Source organism: Ctenopharyngodon idella, chromosome 5 (genome assembly GCF_019924925.1).
Source record: "Ctenopharyngodon idella isolate HZGC_01 chromosome 5, HZGC01, whole genome shotgun sequence".
Classification (NCBI taxonomy): domain Eukaryota; kingdom Metazoa; phylum Chordata; class Actinopteri; order Cypriniformes; family Xenocyprididae; genus Ctenopharyngodon; species Ctenopharyngodon idella.
Window position 1 is genome coordinate 23,154,726 of NC_067224.1, and position 14,268 is coordinate 23,168,993.

The window sequence follows — 14,268 nt, forward strand, 5'->3', positions numbered from 1 at the left end:
AAAAAAGGATTTATTGTGGAATAGGTATTGAATAACTTTAATATTAATACACTGCCCGGCCAAAAAAAAAAAAAAAAAAAAGTCGCTGTTTGGATTTTAACAGGCAAATACTTAAGAGTCAATGGATGGATCATTATTACAGTGATTATTATGTTTCTAGCATGTTATATGTTTGGCAACAGTTCTTCTAACCCTAAAAGATGGAGTGAGTAGCTTTTCATTTCTTAAATAACCATGTATTATGAATCATAAATCATGGCCATATTCCAGGATGACAAGGTCAAGATTCATCAGGCTCAAACTGTGAAAGAATTGTTGTGAGGGAGCATGAAGAATCATTTTCACACATGAATTGGCACTGACCTTTACCTTCAGTATAAGTTTTTGGGATGTTTGAGGAGACTTTACAGAGTGCTCACCTCCTGCATTGTCAATACAAGATCTTGACCAAAAATGATGCACCTCACAATGGAAATAAATGTTGTGATGTTATTTCCATCAAGAGGTGCATCAATTTTTGGTCAAGATCTTGTATTGACAATGCAAGAGGTTCTCTGTAAAGTCTACTCCAGCACATCCCAAAAACTTTCAATGAAATTAAGGTCTGGACTCAGGTGTCAATTCATGTGTGAAAATGATTCTTCATGCTCTCTGAATCATTCTTTCACAATTTTAACCCTGGTGAATCTTGACATTGTCATCCTGGAATATGGCCATGATGTGTCTTCCTACATGGTTGATTAAGAAATGAAAAGCTACACACTCCATCTTTAAGTGTTAAAAGAACCGTTGCCAAACATATAACATGCTAGAAACATAATAATAACTCTAATAATGATCCATTCATAGATTCTTAAGTATTTGCCTATTAAAATCCAAACAGCGACTTTTTTTTTTTTTTTTTTTTTTGGCCGGGCAGTGTATATTAATTTGAGTAACATTTTAAACACAGTTTGCCAGTTACTTTGTAATTGCTTCACCAACAAAATAGCTTCAAACTAATTCATAGCAGAACCATTGCACATCTCTGAGCAACATTGAGGGGTTTCATTCCTGAATGAATCAGTGTTTCTGAACAAGTCTTTGAATGATTTATTCAATGACTCACTCACAAAGAAAGTCACTTGTTTCTTAAATGAATCAGTGCTTTTGAACGAATGGGTTGAATTGACAACTCAATGACTCACTCCACTGTTTCTTTCCTGAATGAATCAGAGTTTAACAAATAAGTTGAGTGAACAACACAAAGACAGTCATCTGTCGCTACCTACTGGCATATCAATGTAACCCGCAGAAAAGTAACTGTACTTTATGTAAATCATTAGGGCAACAGGAAATACCACAGTAGTTACAAACAGATGTTGGCAACATGATTCATGTGGCTCTGAAAATGCTTTAATTTATAAAACAAACAATGCCATAAACAGAGGACAAAGTTGTAGTTACCTGTCTGTCAGCTGCTGAGGTAAGCAGCGTTTTCCCAGAGAAGGCAGGTCAAGTGTGTCTGGTTTTTTATCCAGGCGACATGCCTGCAGGTTTAAATACTTAAAGATGTGGATCTTCCCCTTCAGGCAGATCTGAAAGTAAAGAAGAATCTTAAACTAAAAACTGACAAGATGGGACATTACAGAACAGCACATAAATTACTGCCTCCATAAAAGTCTTCAAACCAGACTTCTTTCAAAAACATTAATGGTAACACTTTAGGATACTGTTTCTTACTGCATAACTAATCAGGAATTATTGAAGAACTAATAGGTAATTCTTCATTAACACTTAAGTCACTACTGTTAACTACTAAGGAAGATGTGTTAACTAATCAGTATGTAATAGTATTTTATGATTATGTTAAGTAACAGTTAGCTAATTAATACTTAATGAATTCTGTCATACCTCCTGAAGAACTACTATTAATTATCTACTAATTAATGTTCAAGAAATATAACTATGAAGTAACTACGAATGAACAGAAAATGATTCATTTCATGATTCAATTCAAAATTACTTGAGTAAAATTACAACTACTTTGTACTACTTTGTTACAGTCCATCACTTATTATTATTATTATTATGGAAATTAAATATGTATTTGTACGCTGCATAATGTACTGCACTCCCAAAAAGACTCATTACAACAAATTGTCAGAAGTTTTTGCCTGTATGGGGATTAGCTACTTTGTGCCCATGTTCTGGTAAGAAATCAGCTTCGGAAAGAAACCCCACCCCCACTGTCTTGCCATAACTATCCAACTTACCACAGATATAAAATGTTTTATTTATTTATTTACCCAAACACTGCGATGAGGCTGTTGAGTCATTTTTGGGTTATTTTTTCAGTGTTGAGTAGTTTTTGTGTTGTTATTGACCAATATATATATCGGAGTCAGAATTATGTGGTAATTATTTATTATTACTAATGGGTCCCTTAAATCTTCACTTTAGAATACTGTTTCAGGTTCTAAGTAATTACTGCAGAATTATCTAATAATTCTTTATGAATTGCTAATGGGTTCCCTGTATTTTCACTTTAGAATACTGTTTCAGGTTCTAAGTAATTCCTGCAGGATCATTTGTTAATTCTTTATTAATTACTAATGGGTTCCCTGTATTTTCACGTCATTACCATTGACTAAATTCCAGTATATAAGGCATTGTGATATGCTGAGGAAAACAGACACACTTACAGTACTGTATATGAAATATAAAAACTAATCTGAGGCAAGTTGGCTATAACAAGGCATTTAGAGTGGGGGTTGTGTTCCTTTCCGAAGTTGATTTCTTACAGAACACACTCACAAAACAATTATTTACCACACAGGCAAAAACCTCTATAAAATGTATTGTATTTGTTAATAATGCAGTTTCATAATACTACTACTGAAAACATTAGTAAATAAGAAAGGGCCACAATTCAATGTAATTGTGTTGACTGTTCATTAGTAGTTACTTCATAGTTATATTTCTTGAACATTAATTAGTAGATAATTAATAGTAGTTCTTCAGGAGGTATGACAGAATTCATTAAGTATTGATTAGCTAACTGTTACTTAACAAAATCATAAAATTCTATTACATACTGATTAGTTAACACATTTTCCTTAGTAGTTAACAGTAGTGACTTAAGTGTTAATGAAGAATTACCTATTAGTTCTTCAATAATTCCTGATTAGTTATGCAGTAAGTAAGAAACAGTATTCCAAAGTGTTATCACATTAATGAAAAAAAAAAAAAAAAAAATTCTCACCAACCCCAAACTTTTGAATGGTAGTGTAAATGCATATATAAACACATACAGACAGACTTCATATTCAAATATTTATTCTCATGTAAATATTCACATTCAGTGTAATGCAACAATTTATGTAAGAATGAATTTATAGGCATTTCACACAATAAATAACCTTTTTTTGCTGAAATACGCTAAAATACCAGACATAACTCTTCTTTTAAAAAAAACAGTGACTGGTATGCACCTGTACTTGCACACACACACACACACACACACACACACACACACACACACACACTCTGTCTCTGAGAGCATTGCATTCCAAGGAAAAACTAAAACATAGAAAGAACATTCCAAACAAATTTGAAACAAGGTTAATTTCAGTCAAGGAAAGAACATGCTGTGCTTCAAAACTGCGTGTCTGACATCTTTTGTTTTAAAATCAGCTTATCAGACAGAAAAAAACATAGTATTTTGCGTAATTGTTTTTGCGTAAAAAGATTTTACTGATGAAGGGGAGAAAGGAAAAAACCTGATCAACAGCTTGCATCTGAGCTGTCGTTTCCTCAAACGTGAAGGACAATATGCTGATGAGATTAAATCTAAGTGTTCAGAACACAGTGATCTGCTAATGCTGTGATTAAAACAACATGATGTCCTGCATCACACCATCTGTGAATCAAGAATCTTATCATTTGATTTACTGCACACAGGTACAGCAGCATGTGTCTTCCTTTCAAGCAGGTGCTATGCCGAATTCTGTGACCCTAGTAGGCGCTGTATTGTGTTAATCCGACCTACTCCTAATTCCAATCCTAATCCTAACCCTACCTGTGCTCGTCTCTCTTCACTGGTTACCGGTTAAAGGGTTAGTTCACCCAAAAATGAAATTTCTGTCATTAAGTACTCATCCTCATGTCGTTAAACTCGTAAGACCTTCGTTCTTCTTCAGAACACAAATTAAGGTATTTTTGATACAAAAACAAAACAAAAATAACAAGTTTATTCAACAAATTCGTCTCTCCCCTGTCAGTCTCCTACGCTGTTTACGTTCAGCACTTCCAGGTCCTACATCAGAACGCTGGCTCAGTTTTGGCCGGCTCCTGCATCAGCATCACACGCATATGTCGTTTTTATTTTGTTTTTGTGCACAAAAAGTATTCTCCTCACTTCATAACATTAAGGTTGAACCACTGTAGTCACGTTGACTATTTTACCGATGTATTTACAACTTTTCTGGACCTTGAATTACTAATTACGTTGTTTTCTATGGGGGATAAAAAAGAAAAATATCTTAATTTGTGTTCTGAAGATGAACGAAGGTCTTGCGGGTGTGGAACGGCATGAGGGTGAGTAATGAATGACAGAAATTTCATTTTTGGATGAACTAACCCTTTAAGTGCCGTGTTGATTTTAAAATTTAGCTGTTTGCTTTTAAAGGTTTGCATGGACTTGCTCCTCAGTATATTTGTGATCTTCTCACTCCATACACCGCTTCAAGATCCCTTAGATTATACACTCAATTACTACTTTCAGTTCCTCATTCACGCTTTAAAGTTAAGGGTGACCGGGCTTTTTTGGTTGCTGCTCCTAGGTTTTGTAATTGTTTTCCTCTCCATATTAGATCTCCCCCTTCTGTTTCTAGGTTTAAATCCTCTTTGAAGACATATTTGTATTCTTATGTTTTAAATGAGGGTGTAAATTTTCATTTGCCCTTTTTGGTTTTTGTGTAGTCTTTTAAATTGTTTAATTCTGTTTTTCTTGTATAGCACTTTGGCTTTAACATCTGTTGTTTTTAAATGTGCTTTATAGATCAATAAACTAAACTAAACTAAACTAAACTAAACTACTGTCATTACAGTCCTTGCTAGTGTCACATAATTCAGTGAGTCACAGAATTCGACACTACGCCGGAACAACACTGGAGAAACTTGGGTTAAGTGCATTGTTTAAGGGTACAGTGTGATGGCTCATGGGTTGATCCTTACAGTAATCAAACCGGCAAATGAAACAAAAAATGTGTTTGGTTAGGGTTGTGATGGTGGCAGATGGGAAAAAGGCCATCCACCACAGGGTCGCTGTGTTTTGAGGGGAGAGGGGGTTGAGAGGCTAATTTATGAATTTTATCTTCTGCAGGTGCTAGACATTTAGGCTATATTTGATGTCGCGCTTCCAAAGAAAGCTAAACTAATTACCGGAATGTGTGAAATGAGCTATACAAATAAACTTGACATGTTTTACCATGTCCAACAAGCACAAACTGTTAAATAGAATTCAACACACAGGTAAAAAGGTATCTGTCTTACAGCGTTTTTCTACTTTACCACAGTAAAGGATGCAAATATAGTCATTAAATGTGAACGAAAGGAAGAAACATTTATAATCCCCTGCGAAAATAGGTGAGACGTTAGTGAAGGTTTAGGAAAAGAAACGTGGTTCCATGTACAGTGGAACTTAGAATTATTATAACATAAATGTATAATAATTTATGGGCTCATGTACCTCTCTGATTCTACACAAAATGTTTCCATGCTTGTGATGTAACATTTAATTGCTAATACACTATATTGCCAAAAGTTTTGGGACGCCTGCCTTTACATGCACATGAAATTTAATGACATTCCATTCTTAATCAGTAGGGTTTAATATGGAGTTGGCCCACCCTTTGTAGCTATAACAGCCTCAACTCTTCTGGGGAGGTTTTCCACAAGATTTAGGAGTGTGTTTATGAGAATTTTTGACCATTCTTCTAGAAGCGCATTTGTGAGGTCAGGCAGTGATGTTGGACGAGAAGACCTGGCTCACAGTCTCCGCTCTAATTCATCCCAAAGGTGTTCTATTGGGTTGAGGTCAGGACTCTGTGCAGGCCAGTCAAGTTCCTCCACACCAAACTCGCTCATCCATGTCTTTATAGACCTTGCTTTGTGCACTGGTGCGCAGTTATGTTGGAACAGGAAGGGGCCATTCCCAAACTGTTCCCAAAAAGTTGGGAGCATGAAATTGTCCAAAATGCCTTGGTATGCTGAAGCATTAAGAGTTCCTTTCACTGGAACTAAGGGGCCAAGCCCAACCCCTGAAAAACAACCCCACACCATAATCCCCCCTCCACCAAACGTTACACTTGGCACAATGCAGTCAGGCAAGTACCGTTCTCCTGGCAACCACCAAACCCAGACTCATCCATCGGATTGCCAGACAGAGAAGTGTGATTTCTCACTCCAGAGAACACGTCTCCGCTGCTCTAGAGTCCAGTGGCGGCGTGCTTTACACCACTGCATCCGACGCTTTGCATTGCACTTGGTGATGTAAGGCTTGGATGCAGCTGCTCGGCCATGGAAACCCATTCCATGAAGCTCTCTACACACTGTTCTTGAGCTAATCTGAAGGTCACACAAAGTTTGGAGGTCTGTAGCTATTGACTCTGCAGAAAGTTGGTGACTTCTGCGCACTGTGCGCCTCAGCATGCGCTGACCCCGCTTTGTGATTTTACGTGGCCTACCACTTCGTGGCTGAGTTGCTGTTGTACCCAATTGCTTCCACTTTGTTATTATACCACTAACAGTTGACCGTGGAATATTTAGTAGTGAGGAAATTTCACAAATGGACTTATTGCACAGGTGGCAACCTATCACGGTACCACACTTGAATTCACTGAGCTCCTGGGAGCAACCCATTCTTTTACAAATGTTTGTAGAAGCAGTCTGCATGCCTAGGTGCTTGATTTTATACACCTGTGGCCACGGAAGTGATTGGAACACCTGAATTCAATGATTTGGAGGGGTGTCCTAATACTTTTGGCAATATAGTGTATATCATTTCTTTTGTTAACAAATCTTTGTGCTTCACCCGTGTCATAATATTAACATAAAACAGCAGTTACAAAAAAACGTGTTCTGGCATACCAATGCCGATGGGATGGTTGTCAAATTGACAGGCACAGCCCTAGGTTTGGTGATTACTTTTCTACAGAAGAACTTGAAAAAAAAAAAAGAAAAAAAAAAATAATGACTGAATGGAAATAGACATGACAAGAACTTAGTCTTAGAAGTAGCTGCAAAATGTTAAAAAAAGACATTGAAATATTTTGTTTTTCTGCTATATATATATATATATATATATATATATTGTAATATGAATAAAGACTTGAATAGTGAAATAATTAATCATTCTAGAATGAGTGAGGTTATTTGGTGCATCTGCACAGAAATTAAAAATACTCTTAAAAAGCTGAAAAATTACTTTTTTTTTCAGATTTTATGGTGATCCATCTTTTTAGGGATGAACTAAAGGCAAAACTCCTAAAAAAAAAAAAAAAGGACCAACTCTAACCTCTTTCAGTAATCAAAAAAAAAAAAAAAATCTCTTGCCACTTGAGTTTTCATAGGCTACATTACTACTGTTTTTTCCCCATTTAATGACTATAAAATAATAATAATTATTATTATGAAATGTCATTTGCTGTTGCTCAAAGCATATCCACAGCATTTTATTTGACCAGAGGTGTCATGCACTTATTTTATCTTATTTTTATTTATTTATTTGTTTGTTTTTGAGGGGACATTCCTATTTGGTACTCTAGGTAAGATACTGTATATACTGGGTGCTTCTCAATATCTCTCCTCGTTTCCTCACTCCTCCGTCCTCCATCCTATGACCCGGAAACCGATAGAACTCAGCCATCTTGAAGGACATCTCAATTAGGGCTAAACGATTTTGGAAAATAATTGCGATTTATTTTTACCAATATTGTGATTGCGATTTAATATGCGATTATTTTTTAAGCTCTTTGTCTTCTGTATTATTCAACAAAGACAAGCAATAAATCATTGTAGGGGTGGGAAACTTTAGGCACCTCACGATTCGATTCGATTTGAGTTGCAGTCCGATTTCAAAATGATTCTTGATCTTTTTTCTTATTGATTAGTTCTTTTTTTATTATTTAATTACATAATATTATGTAATTATAAGTACATTTTAAAATAATTACACATTAAAAATTTTAATTAAAACAATTGCATGTTAATAATTTTAAATAAATATAAGACAGGGCTTAGATTAAGCCAGGATTAGACCTTAGTTTAATTAAGACATCTAGTAGCTTTTATAAACATTACTGCTGTGCATGTTGAGACAAAACAATGGCACTCATATATTTTAAGACATGTCAGTGCAAGTTGCGTTCAGTTAAAACAGCTCAAACATTTTAGTCTGGGACTAGCTTAACCCTTGTCTGTGAAACTGGGGGAAAAGCTAGTAAATAAAAAAAAAAAAAAAAAAAAAAAAAACATATTACAAGTAGGCCTAATAAACAAATAGTGCTTTCAGTATTTAAGACTATCTGAACATTTTCCTTTCAAGAGCTGTGATTTTTCTCTTTCTCAGCTTTATTGTTGTTGATTATTATGATGACATCACAGAGAGCGGGAGATCTAATAAGCTACATTCACACTAATGCACAGATCTCTTTTGAAATATAAGATGTGGTTTGGCCTGTCTGTTTGATCACTTAAGACATAACTGACTGTCTTTACATTAATTTCGCGTCATAAAAGCATTTTGAGATGCTCCCATATTTGGGACCACTTAAACGGAATCGCGCACAGACACACGCGCGAGCACTCTTCACAAAGCGCGCGTCAGCATTTGAAATTGACGTAACGACATAACTGAGGCAGCGTACGCAGAATATTTGAAAGGAAAATACCGGCGGACGAGACGACACACTGCAAGCGTAAGCAAAGCACGCATTTCTCACAGTGCACATTCGTTTCAACCTTTCCAAACTTTATTAAAGATTATTTTGTGGATGGTTCGAGTGGTGTGTGTGAGTGAGAGAGAGAGAGAGCAATTGGAAGCAAGCAGAATAACTTTCTAAAGCACAAGCAGCGCCATCGCGCATCTGTGGTTAAAAACTAAGCTCTGAATCGTTAGAGAGAGAATCTTTTCTGCCATCTCTATTGTATAGTATGAACAACACAATATTAGATAGATTAAACATAAACTGTGCTTTTCTGTAGTCCAGGCATATGCGTAGCGTGTCAAGTTGATGCTTCCTCTGCAGACTGCTTTACTCTCGCGTGTCACGTGACTTGTAATCGCAGCCTTTGCGGTTAAAAAAAAAAAAAAAATCGCATTTTGTCAAATCGCGATATTATCGCAAATGCGATTAATCGTTCAGCCCTAATCTCAATTCTGTAATTGCACCGCGACGAGGCGAGGAACGAGGAGTGAGGACGCTTCCTGAGTAATCATGAGTGGGGATACACAGGTGTATCCTTTGCAGAAGTCTTTCTCGTTGAAAAACCTGACGCACGTGTAAATTCTCCTCCCCCTTCATATCTGTTACAATAATTGAAATGTATTTCAACGGGGCATCCTGCTTTATTAATATTTATTATAATTTTTATAAATAACCAAACTTTAACAACATATGGGCAGATCCCTCGAGTGCAGCTGATGACGCTTTGAAGTGACGATAAAGGGAGCGAGGATATATCATTTCACTTGATTCAATTCCTCTGTCTTCGCCTCTTTTCCTTGCATCCTTCCCTCGTATCCTGAAGGGGTGGAGGTAAGACGCGAGGAAAGGAAACGAGGATGCACAAATAAGAATTGAGAAGCACCCAATGTACAGGTGCTGGTCATATAATTAGAATATCATCAAAAAGTTGATTTATTTCACTAATTCCATTCAAAAAGTGAAACTTGCATATTATATTCATTCATTACACACAGACTGATATATTTCAAATGTTTATTTCTTTTAATTTTGATGATTATAACTGACAACTAAGGAAAATCCCAAATTCAGTATCTCAGAAAATTAGAATATTACTTAAGACCAATACAAAGAAAGGATTTTTAGAAATCTTGGCCAACTGAAAAGTATGAACATGAAAAGTATGAGCATGTACAGCACTCAATACTTAGTTGGGGCTCTTTTTGCATGAATTACTGCAGCAATGCGGCGTAGCATGGAGTCGATCAGTCTGTGGCACTGCTCAGGTGTTATAAGAGCCCAGGTTGCTCTGATAGTGGCCTTCAGCTCTTCTGCATTGTTGGGTCTGGCATATCGCATCTTCCTCTTCACAATACCCCATAGATTTTCTATGGGGTTAAGGTCAGGCGAGTTTGCTGGCCAATTAAGAACAGGGATACCATGGTCCTTAAACCAGGTACTGGTAGCTTTGGCACTGTGTGCAGGTGCCAAGTCCTGTTGGAAAATGAAATCTGCATCTCCATAAAGTTGGTCAGCAGCAGGAAGCATGAAGTGCTCTAAAACTTCCTGGTATACGGTTGCGTTGACCTTGGACCTCAGAAAACACAGTGGACCAACACCAGCAGATGACATGGCACCCCAAACCATCACTGACTGTGGAAACTTTACACTTGACCTCAAGCAACGTGGACTGTGTGCCTCTCCTCTCTTCCTCCAGACTCTGGGACCCTGATTTCCAAAGGAAATGCAAAATTTACTTTCATCAGAGAACATAACTTTAGACCACTCAGCAGCAGTCCAGTCCTTTTTGTCTTTAGCCCAGGCGAGACGCTTCTGACGCTGTCTGTTGTTCAAGAGTGGCTTGACACAAGGAATGCGACAGCTGGAACCCATGTCTTGCATACGTCTGTGCGTAGTGGTTCTTGAAACACTGACTCCAGCTGCAGTCCACTCTTTGTGAATCTCCCACACATTTTTGAATGGGTTTTGTTTCACAATCCTCTCCAGGGTGCGGTTATCCCTATTGCTTGTACACTTTTTTCTACCACATCTTTTCCTTCCCTTCGCCTCTCTATTAATGTGCTTGGACACAGAGCTCTGTGAACAGCCAGCCTCTTTTGCAATGACCTTTTGTGTCTTGCCCTCCTTGTGCAAGGTGTCAATGGTCGTCTTTTGGACAACTGTCAAGTCAGCAGTCTTCCTTATGATTGTGTAGCCTACAGAACTAGACTGAGAGACCATTTAAAGGCCTTTGCAGGTGTTTTGAGTTAATTAGCTGATTAGAGTGTGGCACCAGGTGTCTTCAATATTGAACCTTTTCACAATATTCTAATTTTCTGAGATACTGAATTTGGGATTTTCCTTAGTTGTCAGTTATAATCATCAAAATTAAAAGAAATAAACATTAGAAATATATCAGTCTGTGTGTAATGAATGAATATAATATACAAGTTTCACTTTTTGAATGGAATTAGTGAAATAAATAAACTTTTTGATGATATTCTAATTATAAGACCAGCACCTATATATATTTGCCTGATGTCTTATGTATTTCACAATGTCAGCCACTGGATGGCGCCAACAGAAAAGAAATTAACAACAGACAGTAACAACAATCAAGCAAATCTTCAGCTTCAGCTCCACACATGTGAAGAGATGCACAGTAACAAATAAGTACTGACATACCTGGGCGGGAGGAGACTGCATGGGGTTGTTGTCGAGAGCGATGTGCTGTAACTCCTTAAGTTTGCGGTAAGATATGGGAATCTCAGTGATCTTATTACAAGAAAAATCCAGCCTGATCAACGGCAGATCAGACAACTCTGTGAGGAAGAGAGTAAAAGAAGAAAAAAAGGGAAAAAGCTAAAGATATGAGAAATTACTGTAACTAGCATAAACACTAAATGTGCTGAATTTGAGTTTATATCCAGTGAAGCTTTTATAGTTTTATCTGAATGATGCTTTTGTTGACAATTCTCTGTCTTGTGTATATGTTTATACCATCTGGTAACACTTGTAGGCAGTTTCTTCGTATGTTGAGCTCTCGTAACGCGAGGAGTTTCCCCATCTGTGCAGGAAGCACCTGGATCTCATTACAGCTGATGTCCTGAACATAGAAAATACATATACTGTGTATCTACGAACATCACAGAAACACACACATTATCATATACAATAATCACACACGTATTTCCACATACTGACCAGTTCCATGAGGTCTTTGGCCTTTCCGATCTCCTCAGGAATAGACAGGAGTTTATTGTTGCTGACCACAAGCACTTTCAGAGGAAGAGTGAAGAGAAACTTGGGGAGAACGGACAGCTGATTTCGACTGAAAACGTCAAAACAAGGATTAGCTTCAATAGTCTTCAATAAACACCATTCAACATCTCACACTTTCTTTAATAAAGGAAACCCCCACAACAACAACAACTGAAAACAACAGCTGCTGGACAATAATATACTACTGTTCAGTGGTTTGGGGTTGGTAAGATTTTTTTGATTTGTTTGGAATAAGTCTCTTTTGCTCACCAAGGCTGCTTTTTTTTTTTGATCAACAATACAGTAAAAACAGTAATGTTGTGAAATATTATTACAATTTAAAGTAATTGATTTCTATTTGAATATATTATAAAATGTAATTTATTCCTCTGATGATAAAGCTGAATTTTCAGCAGCATTACTCCAGTCTTCAGCGTCACATGATCCTTTAGAAATCATTCCAATATGCTGATTTGATTATTATTATCAATGGTGAAAACAGTGGTGCTGCTTATTTGGAAACCATGATTTCTTTTTTTTCAGGATTCAGGATCAGAAAGTTTGAAAGAACAGTATTTATTTGGAATAAAAATATTTTGCAACATTATAAATGCATCTTTGCTGAATAAAAGTATTAATTTCTTAAAAAAAAAAAAAAACTGAACAAAATGAGCTGCTGAAAATTGAGATTTGCAACCGAAGGATTACATTACATTTTAAAACATATTAAATAGAAAGTTTATTATTAAAATTTATTTTAAGTTATTTTAAATTGTAATAATATTTCACAATGTTAGTTTTTACTGTATTATTGATCAAATAAACACAGCCTTGGTGAGCAAAAGAGTGAGCATAAAAATGTATAAAAAAAAAAAAAAAACCCAAACAAACCAAGCAGACAAAAAAAATACTGATCCCAAACTGTACAATTTGAACAGTACGAAACAGAACAGAACTTAAATTTGATTTAAAAGCAGTTTCATTCAAAAGACATTATTACAGCTTAAACAACAATAGCATGAAGACCATCTTGGCATCTGGTTTTAGATATAGATGAATTATAATGAGATTTTGAAGTGAGACATCAGAGTGTGGGCATTACCTGATGTTCAGGTAGGTGAGCATCTGTAAGTTTATAATGGCCTCTGGAATGACCTTTATGCAGTTGTGGTAGAGGTTTAAAGACTCCAGCGGTGCAAACATACAAACTTCTGGAGGGAGTTCACAAAAACGGTTTTTCGATAAGTCTGTATAGAAAAAAAAAAAAAGATAAATCCAAGTCAGTTGAACGAGGTGGATAAGTCTATTGTGAAAATTTTCAAATGAAAGATACAGTTAAAAACGAATTATGTATGCCAGTGTACTGCACATCCAAACAAACAGGAAATGTCTACAGGGAGAATGATTAATTGAATAATTAATTGGTTGATTAGCCTGACCTATAGGAGGAGTTTCACCTTATCAGATATTGACAAAGCAGCAGTGTAACACACACACACACACACACAGGTTTATTTTGCTATCTTAGTGAGGACATTCCATAGGCGTAATGGTTTTTATACTGTACAAACTGTACATTCTCTCCCCCTACACTACCCCTACCCCTAAACCTACCCATCACAGAAAACATTCTGCATTTTTACTAAAACATTGTTTAGTATGTTTTTAAAGCTATTTTAAATATGAGGACTCATGAAATGTTCTCATTTCATGTTTACATTGTAATACCAGTGTAATACCCATGACATTATACAAATTTGTGTCCTCATAAATCACAAAAACAAATGCACACACACACTCACACAGAACTCATGGGAGAGAGAGAGAGAGAACAGGATGGGGGAATTATTGATTTGTCAAGGCAGTACATTTAATTCAGATGCAGTGTGAAAAGCTCTGGTGACAAGCTGCTGATCATGTGACAATAATCTAACAATAAAACAGCTGAGATTCACAACGGTGAAATTAATGTAACCCACTCACTTTTAATTTAAAAAAAGAAAAGAAAAAACCTGTCGAAAAAAATCATGTTGAAAATATGTGCTTAAATGCAGTAACA

The 14,268-nt window shown here is 36.3% G+C and overlaps 1 protein-coding gene across 4 annotated transcripts in view; it reads right to left on the minus strand.

The window, feature by feature from the left end:
* Positions 1 to 14,268, minus strand: part of lrch2 (leucine-rich repeats and calponin homology (CH) domain containing 2) — a 75,663-nt gene that overhangs the window by 41,455 nt on the left and 19,940 nt on the right. For all 4 annotated transcript variants that reach the window (XM_051893009.1, XM_051893008.1, XM_051893010.1 and 1 more), the window contains exons 2-6: positions 13,312 to 13,456; positions 12,153 to 12,279; positions 11,949 to 12,054; positions 11,634 to 11,770; positions 1,447 to 1,577 (exon numbers count right to left, since the gene is read on the minus strand). In XM_051893009.1, the coding sequence (XP_051748969.1) occupies positions 1,447 to 1,577; positions 11,634 to 11,770; positions 11,949 to 12,054; positions 12,153 to 12,279; positions 13,312 to 13,456 (646 nt within the window). The remainder of the gene's footprint in view (positions 1 to 1,446; positions 1,578 to 11,633; positions 11,771 to 11,948; positions 12,055 to 12,152; positions 12,280 to 13,311; positions 13,457 to 14,268) is intronic.